Source organism: Melanotaenia boesemani, chromosome 17 (genome assembly GCF_017639745.1).
Source record: "Melanotaenia boesemani isolate fMelBoe1 chromosome 17, fMelBoe1.pri, whole genome shotgun sequence".
NCBI classification, from domain to species: Eukaryota; Metazoa; Chordata; class Actinopteri; order Atheriniformes; family Melanotaeniidae; genus Melanotaenia; species Melanotaenia boesemani.
In genome coordinates, this window is record NC_055698.1 from 24,872,911 (window position 1) to 24,892,581 (window position 19,671).

The following is a 19,671-nucleotide window of genomic DNA, read 5'->3' on the forward strand; positions in this document are numbered from 1 at the left end:
TTTCCCCATCTTTCTGAAGTACAAAACATGGAAATTCTGATCTAATTTTAAAAGACAATAATAAATCAACGAGTTGATTTATTTTCTTACTAGATTAGCTTGTATATTGTCAGATATGAGTGTGTGCCAGTGCTGTTCAGCTTAACAGTGTAGTACACACACTATTTGACTTTACAGAATCAGATTATTGTAAAACACATTTCTAAATATGTAAAACGGTTTAACTTGTCCAGTGATATTTGACCATTCTTACAGTTTTAGTCTATTCTTAGGAAAAATTGTATCCAAAAAACGAAGTCATTCAAACAATAAAAATAACTTCCATTGCTTTAAATGTGAATTTCTATTTCCAGCTTTTATTATTTTATCCAATTAATATCCTAAACATATTTGTGTTCATTCACTGTAAATAATCTCTTCTTTTGTTTCATCATCATTTATTCCTGCTGTGCCTTCATTTTCAGGTTTGACTGACCAGCTTACTGCTGTTTTAAGCCTTAATTTTCTCATTTGCTGCTACCCAGGATCCATTACCTGCAGTCAATTGTTACACTGTCTGTATATGATTTGTATACTGTATATATGTTTGCACTGTACATATATACACATAAACTCACTGGAGCACTAATAGCAAATGTGTGGATGAATAAATAATAATGTGCACACACTGTTTTCACTCTTTCAGTGTCTATTATTGTCTTTTTCTTGAAATTCGTGTCTTTTTGCCTCTTTTCTTTTTCTTTTATGTATATAGTATGTCTTCAATTTCTCTCTTTTTTGTTGTTCCTTTTATTTCATCCTACAGTTATCCTTCTCCCTTCTTTCTTTTATTTTAAATACCACTCTCATTGTCTTCTTATTACCCTCCAGGCCCAGAGCCTCCAACTAACATAGTCTTCAGTAAGGTGACAGAAAGCTCTCTGACAGTGTCATGGACCAAACCAAAGAGTCCTGTGAGTGGTTTTAAAGTCACGTACACCCACGCAGATGATGGTGAGTAAAAAAAAAGTAATCTTATTTAATTTCCTTTTTTTAATCAGCTAGAGAGCCTTTTAAGTTGGCAAGAATGCATATTCAGTTTCCTGTCTATGACTGAAGTTAAAATCTTTTTTATGTATATTTGGGCAGCCTGATGTGACATATTTGTTACATACAGTTTCTGAGACATTATGCTTCAATTTATGGTATAAACTTTGCTCAAAATCCTGTTGAACACAATCTGAGACTTGTCTTCTGTCCCCTAATAGATAACCAGAAGCAGATAACCACATTATAATATTTTTAAACTATCCCATGATAATAAATGGTCGATATCCCCCCAAAAGAAATGGATTTTTTTTTGTTATATTTTGTTAAAGGGTCAAATAAAGACCTCATATTAAAAGAAATTTGGACTTTTCTCACCATTTTTTCATGGGTCGGGCCTTAGAGAGTTAAAGTTAGTGTAATAGGTAGTGTGATATAAATCCAGAAACATCTTTTCAGATTAATTTTAACTGAAGCCTATATTTTAGTTGAATTTGCATCCTCTGGGGATTCTGTATATTTTGCTTGTTGATAACATGGAGAAATTATAACAGGCAATAAAACTTTCAGCAGTGAAATCAGCACTTCCACTGGCAGCCATACATACGTACCTAAATCATAAGCCATCATGTAGTTTTTTTTTCTCTTCATTGTTAACATTTTTGAACCCTTATAATCTGATGTTTGAGTATTTATAAATGTTTTGTCTTGTGATATATGTTACCCAGCACCTTCCATGTTTGAGAGGGGGGTGACCTCCGTTCTTCACCAGAGATATTACAATATGCTGGACAACCTGCACAAGCTGTATTCTGTTCAGCATTTTCTAGGTTTCTTGTGAACACTTCACAAAGCTGTTTGATTCTTTTTTATTATTATTATTATTTATGTGCAGCTTACATTTACTTAAGAATCTATTTTCCCAGGTCCCAAATTGTGTTTGTGTGTCTGTTTTATAACAAATAAAAATGTGTATGTGTATATATATATATATATATATATATATATATATATATATATATATATAAATTTGTTTGTGTGTGTGTTATCTCATATCAGAAATATGTGATCAAATTTGACTTAGTTGAGTTAGAGCTTCAGTATTTTAAACACTATAGAAGCTGATAAGGGATTACGAGCCTGTATAATCTTTGTTTCTCCTCACAACAGTATAAAAGTTTGCCTAAATCTAACTAGCAACTCTTATCTTTGAGCCACAGTTGACTCGCTGGTTCATGAAGTAACTTTAAAGCTACACATTGTTGCTCAGTTTATTTTTGAGCCCAAAACATTTGGGAAGAGTTCATTGAAAAGGCTCTAAATCTAAAATTTAAATCTCTCTTTAATTACAAAACCTGGTTGTATATTTTAATCTAATCATGTGTTGCTAATTTTTAAATCCTAATGAAGCCCAAAGAGTGTAAAGAAACCTAAATTAATCTTCAGCTCTCACACAGGTGAGCCGGTGTCGGTGACCGTGGACTCGGAGGACTCAAGTCTCGACCTGTCTCGACTCTCTCCTGGATCCACTTATGAGGTTACCATCATCTCTACCCTCAGACTGGATGAGAGTGATCCCATCAAAGACTTTGTCATGACACGTGAGTTCTGTAGATTCCCTCTGGAGTTTAGCACAGGGAGTCCTTAATGCATATTTGGAAAAATACATGGAAAAATGTTAGGACTGTGGACAGCCGATGCTGTTTTGTTTTGTTTTTGTTTTTTTTTCATGGCAGTAAATTGCATGTTTCATAATGTATGTAGCAGTTGGTGAATCTGGAAAGGATGAGTAGCTTTAATTTTAGCTTTCTCCGGGGGAACTAATCCTGGACACATTTCAATGCTTTGTGTTGTTTCAAAAGCTACACAAGTTCAGACAATTCCCATCATAGATACGTTTGTTTGTTTTTTTAACTCTACTGTGTCCTTTCTCTTGGATGTTTTGGCTCTTTTTTTATATTCAAATTCCATTCAGTTAACATTTATTTGTTTTTATTAAATTGCTGCTCTTTCCTCATTTTTAATATGCCCCTCAGTCCCTGACCCACCCACAGACCTTCGAGCCATAAACGTCACTGACACCACAGCCTTGTTATTGTGGCGGCCAGCACTGGCTACCATTGATAAGTACGCCATTGTCTATGGCTCGGGAACAGGTAAGCACTGACATTTTTTAGCTTTTTTTCTCAACTGTTAAATAAATGTTTCTGCAACCTGACTGTGCCGGTTCTCTTAGATTCATTTTTCCTTTTTTGGATAACTTAAGAGGAACTAGTCCAACTACTTAGTGCTCTTCTTTGGCTGTTTCACATGAATTCTAACCATAATTTCTGCACCAAATCATTGAGGCGATCACAGTAAATTGCAGAAAGCTGGTACTTAGGTGCAGTTTGTCTGTGTTTTTGTCTGTGTAGGTTCAGAGATGAGAATTACAGTGTCTGGAAACGCAGCCGAGCAGCAGCTGAGCGGTCTGGAAGGATCTACCACCTACACTGTCACCATAACCAGCCAGCTGGACAATCTGGAGAGTTCCCCAGCCACCACCAGCTTCACTACAACCACCGGTCAGCATGCAGACGCACGCACACACAATCACACCATGGCCTTCCCTTTTACATTGTTAATGATGAATAAATGTATCTAAGCACTAAATATTGCAATGTCAATATTAAAATAACAACTGATCACAAAGTGAAACTTACTTTTCCTCTTCAGGCTCAAGGGATGATGGACCACGAGACCTCCAGGCCAGTAATGTGACCCCTCGCACTGCTATGTTGTCATGGAAACCACCATCACAGCCTGTGGGTAGCTACATATTGACCTATCAGACTAAGGGCCAAGAAATAAAGGTGAGAAAAGTTACTTCTCTTGACTACTCTTTTTTTTCACGAAGGATACCAGAGCTGGATGGGAATGTTATTTCCTGAGATTTTCACCTTTTTCTGTTGACAACTCTTCTGTATTATCTGTGACAGGAAGTGATTGTGGACGGCACGTTAACACAGTACAGCCTGAGCAGACTTCATCCTGGATCCCTGTACACAGTGCAGCTACAGGCAGGAGGAAGAGGAGGAGGACGATATGTATCCACAATCTCCACTGAATTCACCACCGGTACTTTTCTGATCTTACATGAATGTCACAGCTTTTAACTGGAAGAGTTCTTCAGTATTTTCTCCTCTTTCTTCTCCATCCCAGGCACACTGAGGTACCCCTTCCCCACTGACTGCACTCAGGAGCTGCTGAATGGCATCCACACTTCAGGCGTAGTAGAGATCTTTCCTCAGGGGAAACTTGGAGCATCAATGATGGTTTATTGTGACATGGAGACTGATGGTGGAGGCTGGATGGTACAACTCACATCTGAGAGTTTTCATGTTTCCCTGAGCTCTAGCAAACATACTGAATGCATAAAACTGTCATACTCAGGCTTTGGAGGAATTACATGTTTACATTTATCTGAAGGGACTGGTGCATCATGGATTGTTTATAGCTTTAATGTCGCAAGACAAATAAAAGTTTCAATTTCATGTATTGTAATGAGTTTGCTCTCTGTGCTGTATAGTTGCAGCATATCTTGATGAGTTAAAATTGAAATGTCTCAGCCCTTTAGTCTCTGTTGTGTTGTTGAGGTTTTCAGTGTCTGTTTTATTTCTCATATGCAGGTCTTCCAGAGAAGGAAGGACGGTTCAGTGGATTTCTTCAGAGGTTGGAAAGATTACCTGAATGGATTTGGAGATTTGAATGGAGAGTTTTGGCTCGGTGAGAGAAAGAGAGTCTTCGTGACACTGACACATTTATTCTTTGAGAATACACAAAATAGTTTTTGCTCATGGCAGGGTCACCTTTTAAAAAATAATTGAGTGAATTAATAAATAAGTATTGCTATCTCTTAATAGTTGGTGGAAAAATTTAATGTTTAAACACTGTAAATCTTTATACATATATCTGTTTAAAGGGAGAGAGTAAAAAGCTATATCATGCTATGTCTTTTGCTCATGTAAGAACACTTTCCCACTACTTCCGTATACAACCCTTGTTTCCTGGTTAGACTTTCTTTTGTTTGGCTAAAACAGTCAAATCTAGTGAAGCAGAGAAAAGATGGAGAAAGACAAACAGAGAAGGAATACAGATTTTACTGGAAGTAAGTGAATTGCACCACAGAATATATTTGCCTGTTTTTGTAGCCAGTTTATTGCAGCAAATCTTAATACTTCCAAATATATTCAGGAATGATTTTCTTTTATGGAGTCATGTGAAGTGGAATTTTCAGGCGCTTGACTGATATTAAAGACGTGTTTTAAGATAGAGATTCAATATTATTTTCCCTTTAGATGCAGTGACCAAATACGCTTAACATTTGGTTATGACAACTAAACATTAACTGATCTATGACTTTAGAGATCGATCCTATAGATTAAGCATAGAAATATCTTATCTTTGAAGATCTATCCATACAAAAGGCAAATGAGGGTACAATATGGTGTCTAAACAAACTGAAATCTGGCATTAACTTCCCATTTTCTGCTGGCTAAAATGTACTCAGATACCATAAAGAGTAGATTAAAAGGCTGGATTCAGTCACAAGTGGATGCATTTTAAAGTCAATGTGCTGCAGACTGTGTGCAGTGTGATATGGATATTATACGATCGGCCCTGAGAGTTTGCTAGTCAGGGCAGAATAGATTTCAGGGACTTGTTGGCCCATGTTGCACATGCTGGTAAAAAAAAAAAAAAAGCAGTCAACAATCAGTTTAGTGATTATTTTTCCACAACTGAACTGTGATTGTTTGGCAGGAAGTAAAAGATAATGTCAACAGTCCAGCGAGCTGTAAAGTGACTTGAAAGTAAACATTTAAACCTGGTTCTGTAAGATATGCAGGAAGTTTTGCCATCATATATGTTGTTCTATGCAACATGATATTGGCTTCTATGGCTATTGGTTTCTATGCAACAATACTGGCTTCTGATGGAAAATCTTGCAAGTTTCAAACAAATTTGATTTTGGTCTTTCAGGTCTAGAGAAACTCCACAATCTGACAGGGATGACGAAGATGATGCTGCGTGTTGACCTACGAGATCAAGGCGAGACTGTTTTTGCCAAGTACTCAACATTTGAGGTGGCCAAGAGGAACTACAAGCTGACTGTGGGCGGGTACAGCGGCACTGCAGGTGAGACGAAGATGAACAGATGGAAAATTCTACTGTTCATGCTAACCAGGAGGAACACCACTACAAAATAAAGGCTTAAACTTCACTTTCATCTTCTCTTTCTTTGCTTTTGATATGTCTCATGGTTTAAGGTGACTCTCTGAGTTACCATAACAACCGGGTCTTCTCCACCAAAGACCGAGACCCAACACCCTTCATCACCCGCTGTGCCATGTCTTATCGAGGAGGATGGTGGTACAAAAACTGTCATGAGGCAAACCTGAACGGCCTCTACGGCATCGACGTCAAACATCAGGTAACCTAATCAGACAAAGTTGGAAACATGACTGTGTTTATATTGATGTGTTCATGCTGCGAGTGTGTGTGACTCATTTCACGGAAGTACAAGTATTACAAGTTTTACCTTGTCGTAAAGGTAACTAATCAGGGTTTCCAAGGATGTATAATACAACAACATTTTATGTTAGTAAAGGGGAGAAATAAGCAACCAAACACAAATTTCTTACTTTTTATGCTAAGTTCATAGCCTATATTATGTCTAGTGCCACCACAGTTAACCCGGAGTGTTTCCTTGCCCTATTCCAGAATAATGTGGGTCCAGAGCTGTGGAGATAGGCCTGAATTTCCATGACTCAAAATAAAGAAAGAAGGCAGAGCAGCAATAACACAAATTTTCTGTGTAAATTTACTCCTGAAATTAGGTGCAAATTACAGTTTATTAGCAGGACATTCCTACAAAGTTTGGTTCTAATTACAAAGAAAGTGGAGAAAGCTACGTTTTCATGAGTAAAATTCTTCATAGCGCATTAGATGGAAAATTAGCCAGGCTGACTCAGTCTACTTTAATGTTCTGCCATCCTGGATATTTTAGTTGAAAATAAAAAAGACAAAACTTTAACATTAATCAGCACTAATCATACAAAGTTTTAATGATGATGATGACATGGTTTTAAGTGTGACTGTGTGTGTGTGTGTCAGGGTGTGATTTGGACCTCATGGAAAGGAAAAGAGCATTCAATCCAGTTTACTGAGATGAAGATGAGACCAGCAACCTTCAGGCCTCCAACCACAGGATAAAAGTGAGAAAGATGATGATGGACTGTTAAACACACACAGCTGTGTTTCAACGTGTGTGTGTACACACATTTTAAGATATGAAGACCTTTTTTTTCATTTGTATAGTCAGTTATCAGTATGTTACTGTAGATTGTACAGATTCCTTCAGCAGCATTTTCTGACAGGGTGATTTTCTCAGTATGTAAAGTTGTAGGTCTCGCAGATTTCACTACAATTGGCTTCTCACTTTGCAGCCGACTCTGATTTTCTGTGCTCATAGTTTCAGAGATTTTAAACATAAATTGTACCTTTGGATAAATCCAAAGTCAACTTATGCAAAACCTGACTAAAAAAAGCGTAGATTTGACCCACAATGCTGTTTAAAAAGTACTTTGAGTGCATATTCTCTGCACATACAGACGACAAAGTATAATGATTAGTTATTATTTCTATTATTATTATTTTTGTAAAGCACATAGAAGATCAGATCATTAGATGAAAACAACTTTTCATAAGAAATAAGTCCTGCATCGACAGTAGAAGGTGTTAGAAAATGATCCATGTGTTCCAGTTGCATACATGTAGACCTACAGCAACAAAATGAGACATTATGCATAAAACCTGATTAGACAGAGTTAAATCTGGACCCCATCAATGCCAAGAACTGATTCCTTAAACCAGTGAACCATTAATAACACACAAAACTTAAATGAAGCTGCATAATTAAGCTACTACTGTTGCGTCTCTCAGAAGCTAACTAACTGAATGCTAGTTAGCTTAGCTTAGCAAACAACACAAGGTTTTTTTAACTCAAGCTTTTTATTGCTCATCTGTACACTCTGGTAGAAATGTATGCCTCTTTCAAGGATTACAGAGTTACAGGATATTTTATTGAAAAATTCAATAATACTTGTGAAAGATAAAAATATATGTACGACGGACAAATCTCAACTACTCGGGCTACCTTTAGATAGTATGGGTATTGAGGGAGAGTATGATTTTACAAAGCTACTTTGAAATGTCTGTACATCTATCATCTCTTTATGTAAATAGATATTCGCAGTCTACAGACCTCTGTTCAGTTTGGCACATTTTAAACTATTTTACATACGGACAAATTTATGATGAACTCCGGAGAACTTTGAACATCTCATCCATCTGTCAGATTTGTCACTCAAACTAAATTCCTGACACATTTGGTTATGGCTTAACCAACTGTATTAAATAAATAACACTATCTTCAGGGCCATCCCTGAGTCAGGTGGCTCTGGCTCTGCACTGCTAAAATCTGGTCCATGTGGTCAACCGAAAAAAATATTGCAAAGTTTGTCAATAAAGCTCCACTTGTTGGTTGGTTGATGTGGTTTTGTTCATTCAGTGGTCTGTTTGCAGTTTTAAAAGACAGTTTGAGAGCTCCATACACCTTTTGTTTCTTGTGAATAAGCTGATTGATCGTAGTTTTGGTTAATGAAACAAAACTACAACTTAGAGAAAACTTTATGTTCATACATGCATGTTTTGTTTTTGTTTATTTTCATTATTATTTGGATAATGATTTTCGGAAACTGCTAAAAACATTTCTGTCATTTCATGTCAGACATGAATATATATATATATATATATATATATATATATATATATATATATATATATATATATATATATATATATATATATATATATATATATATAAGTAGGTGAAAAATCTTTTATTTTTTGGTTAATTTGCACACAATCAAACCAAGCACAGGACCCTGGTTGTGAGTCCATTTTTGTTTGAACTCCCCATTTGTTAGCAAAGCTATTCAGCTCAGCTTGAAAGCTCAGCAGCGCCCCCCACTGTTCATTGTGAGGCACATCAGCTGCTCCATGGCTTCTCAGTTAATATGTGGTGACAGGTGAGTAGTGCAGTTTGCATCTGTTGTGGTTCAGCTGTCAGCCATCGTTGCAGCATTTGTCCGTGTGTTGCTTTGTTGTCTTATTTGTAAACATTTTTCTTTCCTAACTATGTATGGTGCTCCTAAGAGAATACAACAATAAAAATAATGAAACGGAAAACCACAGTGGTCTTTTTTTTCACTAAAATTATGAAAAATGAAGCACATTAAATGCTCATGTTGTAATGTACAATTCTCTAACTGTAAAAAAGGCTCATTTTTTTTGTTCCTTATTCATGAAAAGTCTATGGTATTTGGTTCTTCTAATTTTGTTTTAGAAGATTGAAAAGTTGCTGTTTTTTAGGATTTTGAATTGATTGCTGAGTATTAGTAATGGGTTAATTTATTAATCTTAATTGCATCGACTCTAAAATGTATTTAATGCATTAATTATATTCAGCTAAACTCATCACTCTTATCTACTGCACATACAATAAAACTTTCACTTTTTAATCTACCAATTTCTATTTTATTAGCTTAATGAAGCTGAGACAAACTGATTCGTCCAAAGTAAAGTGTCTAAAATTTGTCTCTAGTAAATCCTTTATTAAATTTACCACTTTCTTGTTTTTGGTTTTAGTGAAAGTTCTTATTAATACCGATTAAGAAGTAATTAACTACATTTAGGTAAAAGTATTTGTAAGTTTTTAAGGCATTTTTTTACAGGAAGCAAAGGAAGAAGATGCCTGCCGAGTACCAGTAAGTCATGTTTTGCCGTACAGGCTTAGCTCTGCTGCAGATGTATATATTAATTACCTTGTATATTTGGACATTAATTTACATTTTTTTTAACAATAACAGTTTAATGGATGAGGACAGTGATTTGGAAAATTATTTGCTTATAATGAACCTTTTTCAGACTAGCCTTTCTGTGATGCCAGATTAACATATGAAACTAAAATTAATGCAACTGGTTAATAATGTTCTGTTTATAAATGATTTTTGTGTGGTGCAAGAAATGTTGAGTTTTTACATATAAATGGTCTTTTACATACATTAAGTGAACTAGTTTACAAGTAAACTCATTTTATTAAGCATAAAACATCAACTTATAAAATATCAATTGTGCTTTTTTTGGGTGGGGGGGTGAGGTATAAATGATGAAATAATTCAGAGTAACTACTGGTTAATACGGACTTGTGGTCATGTCAACTTTCTTTTAATGAATTTTGCTTGTAAAAGAAACTGAAAACACTTCTGTTCACCACTAGGGGGTGCTGCAGCAACATTTGTTTTAAACACTCCATGGGTTTGGATGGAGATTGAGAGGTTTATGCATTGATTAAAGGATAGCATATGGTTTTATTACAGTTGTTTCTTAGGAGTATAATATATAGGGATGTATGATGATAAAAATATATTTTGATCTTAGATGGCCGACGATATTCTCATTTAATAACTTTGTAAAAAGTTATCAGCCATGTTTTCTTCAACAGAGAAAACCAAATGAATGGAGGGTTTGGCTCAAATGTGGAATCAGTGGGTCCCCACCATTTATTGCCTGGACCAACTATCGATCAGCCGGGTGGGCAGGGTTTTCCGTCCATTTAAACCGGGCAATCAGCCGGGGCATCAGCCGGATAACCCGCTCAGATCTGACGGCTTGTTCTTTTTAATGACATGAGTGAAACAAACAAATCAAACTTAGAAAATGTTCCAAATTGATAAATAGTCTTAATGTTTGCCCTTTATTTTTTCTTTTTCTCTTTTGTTATTATTTTCTGGTATTTTCTTTTTCAGTGTTTCCGTAAAGCACTTTGAACCACCTTGTGGCAAATAAACTTGCCTTTCCTTGTTCAGCAGATAACTGCATATTAAAATGATTCCTCAAATAACTTCTGCTTTATTGGACACTGTTGCCCCTGGCAGACTAGAGCCTGAAACAAATGCATGAAAATTGATCTCTTTATTATTAACTTTTTATTATTTTATGATCAACTTCAAAGATCCATGTCTTCTTTGTTTTGGTAAACCATCTTTCCATCAGTACAAACCCTTTCCCCTCCACATAAGCGGCAAACTCCTCCCACCGCTCGTGAACACTTCTCCCTGGGTCATTGAGCAGCTGACTGAAAAGGAGCAGACCCAGTGGTAAAGGTGTCTTTTCATCTCCCACCGCAGGTCCCAGATGTCCTTTTAAACAGCTTTTGTATTTTAATTGGTCCCCAGGGTACAGCCACACCCCACTCACCCACCTGCTCACCAAGTAGCCAATCACAGTGCACCTCTCTGTACCTGCAGGTCTTCTTGTTTACAGGTGTGTGTCACCTGGGACGGCTGACGCTGTGAAAGTGATTGGCTGAACATGAGGTGGAGAGGCAGATCTCAGGCTGAGCAAACTGATCCCAAAACCACAAGACAGGAGGCTGCAGAGACACCTGAAAAGGTGAGAATGTTTATGTGATTTACAGTTGATGTAAAAATGCTGAGAAGGTGTTAAAAATCAGGACAAAAGTGCAGGACTTTATAAAACTGGAGTTTCCACTTCTTAAAGGCTGGTGTTTATAGAGCTCAGCACACATTCAGTGGAAAGCCAACCGAGCTTCTAATTGGTACTGGTAAGTTCTCTTCTCAGACCTAAACGTGTTTTTTTTTTTTAGTTGAGTTGTTTAGGACTGCAATTACTTTTATTCATTTATCTGTCTACTACTTAAGTTTGTTGATTTATAGTGAAGTGCTTCAGTTATACATCCTTTAATGTCTAAATAACTCAAAACTGTAATAAGCTGCTCACACACGCACATAAGTAAGTTTAAATACTTTTATATAAATTAAATGTATGAATGGATTTATCTAGAAATTGTAATTTGAGACATTCATGCTTATTCTCACCACACTGTTGATAGTCAACTTTCAAATCTCTGTAACCCATGACAAAATGGAATCATGTTTGTGGAAAATTTGTTTAATGTTTCCCCTATTTACCAAACTTTGCACTGTGTAGCTCTGATGCAACTAATTGCTTTTAACTCTTCATAAATAAGCCGATATGCAAGAAGTGGTATAAATCACCAATATTTTTAAGGACCCAGTCTTTGCAGTTTTTAAAACAAATTGGTTGCAAAGTGTTAAACAACAAAAGTGCTGTGTACAAAATACAGATGCTTAGACCACTTTTGTTTTTGTAGAGGTATTTTAATTCCAATAGCAATACTAATAGAAGTATCTCTGTTCACAATATATGTACAGAAATAAATAAACATGCCATTAGAGTTAATAAAAGAAAAAATAGATTTAATATTAACCCTTGTATAATTATGGAGAATAAAAAATATTCTTAGCCTTTTAAATTGGTCATGTCTACACACAAAATATTACAAACTTTATTCAACTCTTACATTTAACACACAATATTTGGATTTTATTGTCAAATTGTTGTTTATTGATAGAAACATTAAATGTGACTTTTTCAAACCTCTGAAGAGATGTATAACTGTGAAGAGGACAGTTAATTACTCCCACTGCTTTTCAGGAAAACGATGATGTCTCCAGATGACCGAGCCTTGGAGGACCTGTTGTTCGGCAGTGAGCTCGGTGAAGAGGTGGAAGGGGCGGAGCTAGACGTCAGCCCAGCGGCTGTGGAGGAAAATTCTGCAGCAGCTAATGTGATTGTGTGACCGTATTTTCAACCCAAACCATGTGAAAATTTAAAGAAAAAATCTTCTGCAGGAAGAAATGCGCTGCTAATGTAGGATACTAGTTTTCTCACAAGTAGTGGCAGAGCTAGACTTTACATGGGGTCGCCAGAGGGTTAGCAAGACTTTATCTGCAGGGCCTTTTACTAAGAAAGGTAATTATTGACAGTGTTTGGTCACATTAGGCAGACATAAGAAATAAAACATGTTTACATTATTAAAATGGAACACCAAATGGCCAAATTTTCAACAAGTTCAAAAAGGTCCATAGAAACAGTGTTGGTGCTTGATGTAGTTGTAGAGGGATCAATGGCTTATACCCTTTGCAGTTCTGGTCTACTGTCTGGTGGTGGTCTTTACAAAAAAAGTCAGAAATATCTTCCTTTGTCTTCACTCTTATATCTTTCTATACAAAATAAGGCTGATTACAAGACATATTTCTCCACATTTTCATGCTGTAGCTTACTTTATAATCAACTAGCAGCCTTGCTAGCCTCCTGTTTAAATTAAACTGGATCGTGCAGCTCTAACTTAGTGCTCAGTATCTAGGACACTTAGATTCTCTTTGAGCATCTTTATAGTTGTTTTTCAGCTCCAATGTGAAAATCTTGATTAAGTTAGTTGCGAAGTCCCTTGATACACTCGCTGCAAAACAAACATGACATGGTTTCCTCACATTATCTTAAAGCTACACCAGTGTTATCATATAATGGTAGCACTGGATTAGGTACATAGCAGTACTTGATTGGCTTCATTAGGTTAATAGCCTTACGTAACATTAGTTGTACTTGTACTTCCAGACATATTCCAGCCAAATTTCAATATTTCTAAAGGATGACTAATTAGGAAACCACTTTAAAACCTACTGCAAACCGCTGTGGTGACACTGGTGACTCATGCATGCCTGAAAAGACGTTTCTGTACTAACTAGTCAGTCACTGGAGGTGTCACCCGGGGGGTCAGATCATATTTCAGATGGGGCTAGAATCACCCTAGTTGTTCCCTCTAGCTTTGCCCCTGCTAAGAAGCTCACTAGCTGAATAATAATTAACTTCACTTAGCAAACAATGTTTGCAAAACCAGTTAAACTAAAATCAACAGTTATAATGCTCTGATGTCTGAGTAACTAAGTATATTTCTGGATGTTGCCACAATGTCCTGTTATATTTAGTGGCAGTGTATTTGTCTTAGGCTACAACGGCTGTATCCATCCATGAACCAATGATCTGTGCTGGATGTGGTGAGCAGGTATGCGACCGCTTCTTCTTACTGGCAGCAGGGAAGGTATGGCATAGCGTCTGTCTTCGCTGCAGCCAGTGTCACTGTGAGCTACAGATGCACCCGTCCCTTTACTGGAGAGATGGAACCATCTACTGCCAGCAGGATTACTGCAGGTCAAAAACGATTCTCCACACTGAAGTAATTTACTTCCCAACTAATCAGAACACATCAACTGAATCTCTGACATCTGTGTCTTGCTTTTGATGACCAGGATGTTCGGAGGTGGTCAGTGTGCTCGTTGTTTCCAGCCAATCCCGCCTTCTGCTTTGGTCATGAGATCTGGCGAGCTGACCTTCCATCCTCACTGCTTCTCCTGCCAGGTTAGTTTAAGAGCTTCCACCTGTTTTTAATTACAAAATGTCAAATAAATACAGATATTTCTCATGATGTTTTGCAGGAGTGTGATATGAAATTGATGCCAGGGAACCTGTACTGCATGCAGGGCCAAAATCTTTACTGCCAGTCACATTATTACAATGATGGGGGCATTCTGCCACCACAAGACCCTTCACTCAATCTGAACGAAGGTGAGTGAGTTTTTCTGTGATTTTACAAAGAAAGGGAAAATTTTTATGGAAAAAGAGTCATTGCCAATTAACAGAACTAATTAGTGATGCTAGAAAAATGAGGGAATCTAAAAAATATAAATTATATACTAGTTCATAAATGTTGCCTTTCTTCTCTTATTTTACACATTTTTAATTTTTCTGGGATCTGAATGCTTGTTAGGGGTCCGGTTTCAATCTATCTGTAAAACTCATCATATAACCTTCTGACACTTGGTCAAGGACCTACTGCTCTGGTTTTATTTAATGGGTTCAGCTAAAGAATCACTTTTGGAAAAAAAAATAAATTCACATATGGACATGCACGTTTTCCAAGCTGGTAACATAACATTTGTAGAACCAACATGAAAAATTACACCAAAGGTTATTGCAACCATGTCTTTATTAGTGCATTTTTACCAAACATGTTTTCCTGTCACTGTTTAAAACCCCTGGAAAAAAATAGGGAAATCACCACACATGACAGGTCTTCAGTTAGTTTTGTATTTGTTTTTATTTATTTATTTTAAAGACAAGCAGCATACTTTAAATAAAAAAATTTGAAATTTGCTGTTTTTTGTTGTTTTTGTCATTTAATTAAAGGTGAGGAAAAAATCACCCAATTTTAAAGAAACAGTATGGAGTCAAGAACCATAAAAAGTAAATAAAAGCAGTTCTTTGTTTCAGCTCCTATGATTTTTATCACCTGAAATCTTTCTGGCATAGAGTTAATAAATGAAAAACAATCTTCTTCATTATTTAGGCTCCAGTTTTATTGTTTATGTTGTCAGTTCTGCTGCAGGATAGAGCCTCGTCATGCATCCCTTTTTTTTTTGAGTTTGATCAATAATTTTTGTTCAGGTTAAAATCTGGACTGTTTGCCAGCAGTGTTATTAAATCAATAGGTTTTTTGTTCCTGAGGAAAGATTTGAACACTCTTTGCTCTGTGGCAATACGCATTGTCAGCCTGAGCTATGACCTCCGTGTCACCAATCCTTCTTTTGACTGATGCAAAGTGTCCAAGGTTTTAATGTAAACTTGTGTATGTGCTGTAGATGTGATGAGGCCATGTGTCCTGCACCAAAAAACAAAGTTCCAAAGTTGCACCATCATCTTTGTGCATGATACTAATTGGTGACTCATCACTGAATATCCTCCATTTTATCATCCATAGCCGAGAACTGCTTCTCAGTCCTCTGTCACCTTGTTATTGATGGTATATGTTTGATTTTTCTGCATGTGAATTTCATTTCCTTCAACTAATTTCTTACAGTTTGGTCACAAACATTGAATCATGCCTCTGTCTGCCCATTTGTTTTTTGTTTTTTATTTCTTTTACTATGTATATTTTCAGGGATATGACTGATTTTTACATCCTGATGCTCCTATATTATTTGTGGCTGACTCGAAGTCTATCTTTTCTTACAACTTTCCAATTTTGTTTTTACTTTCAGCTAATTTTAGACATGATTTGGAAAGGCAAACATCCACTTACTGAGTTGAATTGCCTGTTTAAGAGACTTGTCATCCTTACATTTCTTTCCAGTGATGGCTCTTTTGTTTGGGTCATATTTTTTGCCAACCAGCCAGATGCAAGTGTTACTTAAGGTCTTCAAGAGCCTGCTTTAAACTGTGCATATTTAAACTGCAGGTATTACTAAGAAATGTAAATTACAATTTACTTCTAGATTATTTTGGTCATGACTGATTCCATCATTTTTCCTCCATTTTATCTCACAGAAAAAATAGCAAAAATACAAAAACATAGTCAAAATTTTTATCAGCTATGAATATTGAGCAAATAAATAAATTTGTTTTGAGTCATATGTGTGCTCTATTCTGTTCATTTTAATCACAAAATAAAAGCTAAATTAACCTCTACCCAGTGTGGTAATTCCATTATTTTTGACAGGGGTTGCAGCTATACCACAGCTGGTTCAGCACTTACTGCCACAGAAACTGTAAAGCAGTTTATTTAATAATTGGCAACTGAAACTAAAGGCTATCCCATGCATCAAAACGTGGCACAAAGAGCCCTTGACAAATCAGTAACAAGTTGGAAGTTGAGAATACACTTTCAAAGAAGCTTTAAAATATGATTTTAAGCAAAACAGTGGACTGTTCTTCCCTTAAAGTCCTTTGGCAGTATACCTACAGAGAATATTTTCTTTCTCTTTGGCAATATTATTGGTAAAAACTCAAAGGATATCACAAAAATTTTTTAAATGATTTCTTATAATTGCAAATGACCACATGTTTAGCTTTTGGCTGTCAATTATTTTGTCCATATTTTGTGCTGTAGATGATGTATTTTCTTCCAGTAGATCTTAATTGTATATGTTCATTTGTTTCTGGCCTGTAGGGGGCATAAAACTACATTAAACTGGTGAAAGCACACCTGATTTTTCACTTTTGATTATTATTATAGTTACATTAGTACATACGTAGGATTAGACAACAGACCTGAAAATGAACCTGATACATTTTTACATAGAATGAATAAATAAATTAATTGGGTGCATTGGCAGGGTTAGGTTTCCCATAAATGAGGCTAAAACAAGAAAACAAAATACACAGATAGGAATCTGCAAGAGGCCAAGGATACAGACATTGTGGTGAATTTGGGATGTCTAGGATGTCTAGTTTCCATATATCAATTTTTGAGACCCATTTCAGGGCCAGATGGACTGGAGCCCATCCCAGCTGACAGGGTATGCCCTGGACAGGTCACCATTCATGACAGAGATTAACAACCATCAGTCAGGACCAATTTCAGTGCAAGGATTGAAACACAGATGAATTAAAAAGTTGGAATGCAGTTTAACAATTAGTTCATAATATCAGGTAAGAAAGAAACTATTAGGTTCTTGTGGATGGCTCTCAGTTCTTATCCTAATCAGCTGCTGTTGGAAAACTAGCTGAACTGTCAGAAAATCTGCTGTAAAACCAAAACAATGTGCTAAAAGGGGCTAAAAGGCACACTCATCTAACTAAGCATTTTTAATGTCAGAGACAAGTCAAAACCAGGTCTCAGGTGAAGGAGAGGACTCTGTCAGCAGTCCAGAGCCACGACTGGACGACAGGGTGGCAGGTGGGCGGACCCGCAGGCGGACTAAGCGAATTAGGACGTGTTTCCGAAGCGAGCAGCTCAGAGCACTGGAGTCATATTTTGCCCAGAAGCACAACCCCGATGGAAAAGACTGGACCTCTCTTGCACATAAAACCGGCTTGCCAAAGAGAGTCCTGCAGGTACATAATCTTAAATATTCCTCATGTTAAAGGGATAACCTTATGCCTTGGGACTTTCATGTCAAAATAAAGCAGCCAATATGTGCTGCATATGTTTAGGGATGGCTAAACAACATTGGCTAGAAGTGAGAACAGTAAAAAGCTGGGTGAATCTATATTGTTTTGGGTGGCTCTTTGTGGTTATTTAATATCTCCTTATTTGTTTGATGCTTCTTTTTATTCTGTTTCTGATCAGTTTCTCTGTCCAGTTGCTAGATGTACTTGCTTTTTCCAGCTTTTTTTTTTTTTTTTTGGTTGTTTGCATCTCTCTTATCTTCTTGGCTATTATGTCTGATTGTTGTTATTTTCAAACTCTTTTTCATCTTTACCTGATCTTTCTATCCCCTTAGGTGTGGTTTCAGAATGCCCGGGCCAAATTGAGGCGTTCCCTCAACTCTGACGACTCTCAGGTCAACTCTCCCATTGCTCTCCCTAGAGCTGTTACCATACCAACCAGCTCCTTGTCGCCAACCTGCTCCCCGCTGGACCAGCCACAGCCCTTCCCCACCAGCACCATCGACCAGATGCAGCTCTCCCTGCTCACCACTCCAATCAGTGAGCCATCTATGAGCCCAGTCGTCGATCAGCCAGTGCACCAGCTGCTGCAAAGTCCTAACTTTTACCTGGACTACAATTCCCAGGGTGTACCAGGGTGTATCTCCTCTTTAGAGTACCGTGGGGACTTTGAGGAGGCAGTAGTAGAAGTAGAAGGGGAAGATGATCCTGCTAATTTTAGGGTGGATTATTGTTAGATGAGGGCTATGCAGAAACAAGTTTTTTAAATTTAGATAATAGTTTAGGCTTTGGTAGTTAATGTGAAAAGAACTTTACTTGAACTGTTGAATTTTTACTTATATCGTATAGTTACTATATAGTACAGATGCAGGTGAAAACAGAGAACAGTGGGGTTCATTATTAATGGATTTGTAATACCATCAAGGTTAATGAAATACCATAAATGTATAGTAGAGATGTCACAGTTTCATTTGAGTAGTAAATAAACCAGCTGCACATTCATTTAATTTCCTTCTTTTAAGTTTTCTGTCATTCACAGTGTGTGTGAATCGGGTGGAGATGAGCCAGCAGTAAGAGTGTAATAACGTTTTTAGAGAAAAAGTCTGTTTTTGCTACTTTATCCATTAATTTAGCACATTTTTCCTTGGGTTCATGAACTATTAATCAGACAAAATGTACTTTCTGTAATAACGTTTTGCTTCAGGAAATTTGTTATCACAAATCCAGTAAGCATGTATATTTCCTTGCTAATAATGCATCCTAAAATTGCTTTAACCCTTTTCATGCATGAATTCTTTAAAAAAAAGTGAAACATATTTTTCACATAAAAATTTTTATTAATTTTATTTATTATCTATTCTACAAAAAATAAATAACTTTTATTTATTTATTTATTTATTTGAACCTGTCCTGTCAATCAATCAATCAATCAAACTTTATTTACAAAGCACTTTTCATGCTGGGGCAACACAAAGTGCTTTACATGAAAAATCAATTTATGCATATTAAAACAAAAAAGAAACTACATTAAAAAAAAGTTACAGTTGCACGCACGAACATGCATATATACACACAAAGCAGATCATGGGGATCCAACCACACCAGGAGCTAGTCCACCCATGTCCTACAGAGGCTGCCATCCCGGCAACCACCCCGATCAGGGCAGACCGGGGCCCACACCACAGCCATAAGGCTGCGGTGTAGGGCCCCAGC

At 36.7% G+C, this 19,671-nt stretch overlaps 2 protein-coding genes across 4 annotated transcripts in view; both read left to right on the plus strand.

Moving 5' to 3' along the window:
• The window catches only part of LOC121656751 (tenascin), a 62,562-nt gene extending 53,712 nt beyond the window's left edge, over nucleotides 1–8,850 (plus strand). For both annotated transcript variants that reach the window (XM_042011850.1, XM_042011851.1), the window contains exons 9-19: nucleotides 871–993; nucleotides 2,484–2,627; nucleotides 3,063–3,182; nucleotides 3,441–3,590; nucleotides 3,742–3,878; nucleotides 4,005–4,143; nucleotides 4,228–4,379; nucleotides 4,695–4,791; nucleotides 6,046–6,201; nucleotides 6,333–6,496; nucleotides 7,180–8,850. In XM_042011850.1, the coding sequence (XP_041867784.1) occupies nucleotides 871–993; nucleotides 2,484–2,627; nucleotides 3,063–3,182; nucleotides 3,441–3,590; nucleotides 3,742–3,878; nucleotides 4,005–4,143; nucleotides 4,228–4,379; nucleotides 4,695–4,791; nucleotides 6,046–6,201; nucleotides 6,333–6,496; nucleotides 7,180–7,278 (1,481 nt within the window). In that variant the 3' untranslated portion in view covers nucleotides 7,279–8,850. The remainder of the gene's footprint in view (nucleotides 1–870; nucleotides 994–2,483; nucleotides 2,628–3,062; nucleotides 3,183–3,440; nucleotides 3,591–3,741; nucleotides 3,879–4,004; nucleotides 4,144–4,227; nucleotides 4,380–4,694; nucleotides 4,792–6,045; nucleotides 6,202–6,332; nucleotides 6,497–7,179) is intronic.
• Nucleotides 8,851–11,475: 2,625 nt separating this feature from the next.
• On the plus strand, nucleotides 11,476–19,263 carry LOC121656752 (LIM/homeobox protein Lhx9-like). Of its 2 annotated transcripts, XM_042011852.1 has the most exons (8): nucleotides 11,476–11,580; nucleotides 11,689–11,752; nucleotides 12,667–12,799; nucleotides 14,021–14,223; nucleotides 14,322–14,430; nucleotides 14,508–14,637; nucleotides 17,666–17,904; nucleotides 18,294–19,263. In XM_042011852.1, the coding sequence occupies exons 3-8, from the start codon at nucleotides 12,674–12,676 to the stop codon at nucleotides 18,693–18,695; spliced, it is 1,209 nt and encodes a 402-aa protein (XP_041867786.1). In that variant the 5' UTR covers nucleotides 11,476–11,580; nucleotides 11,689–11,752; nucleotides 12,667–12,673; the 3' UTR covers nucleotides 18,696–19,263. The 2 variants fall into 2 exon arrangements, with proteins under 2 accessions (XP_041867786.1, XP_041867787.1); XM_042011853.1 differs by lacking the exon at nucleotides 11,689–11,752 and having other exon boundaries at nucleotides 11,488–11,580.
• The last annotated feature ends 408 nt before the right edge of the window (nucleotides 19,264–19,671 follow it).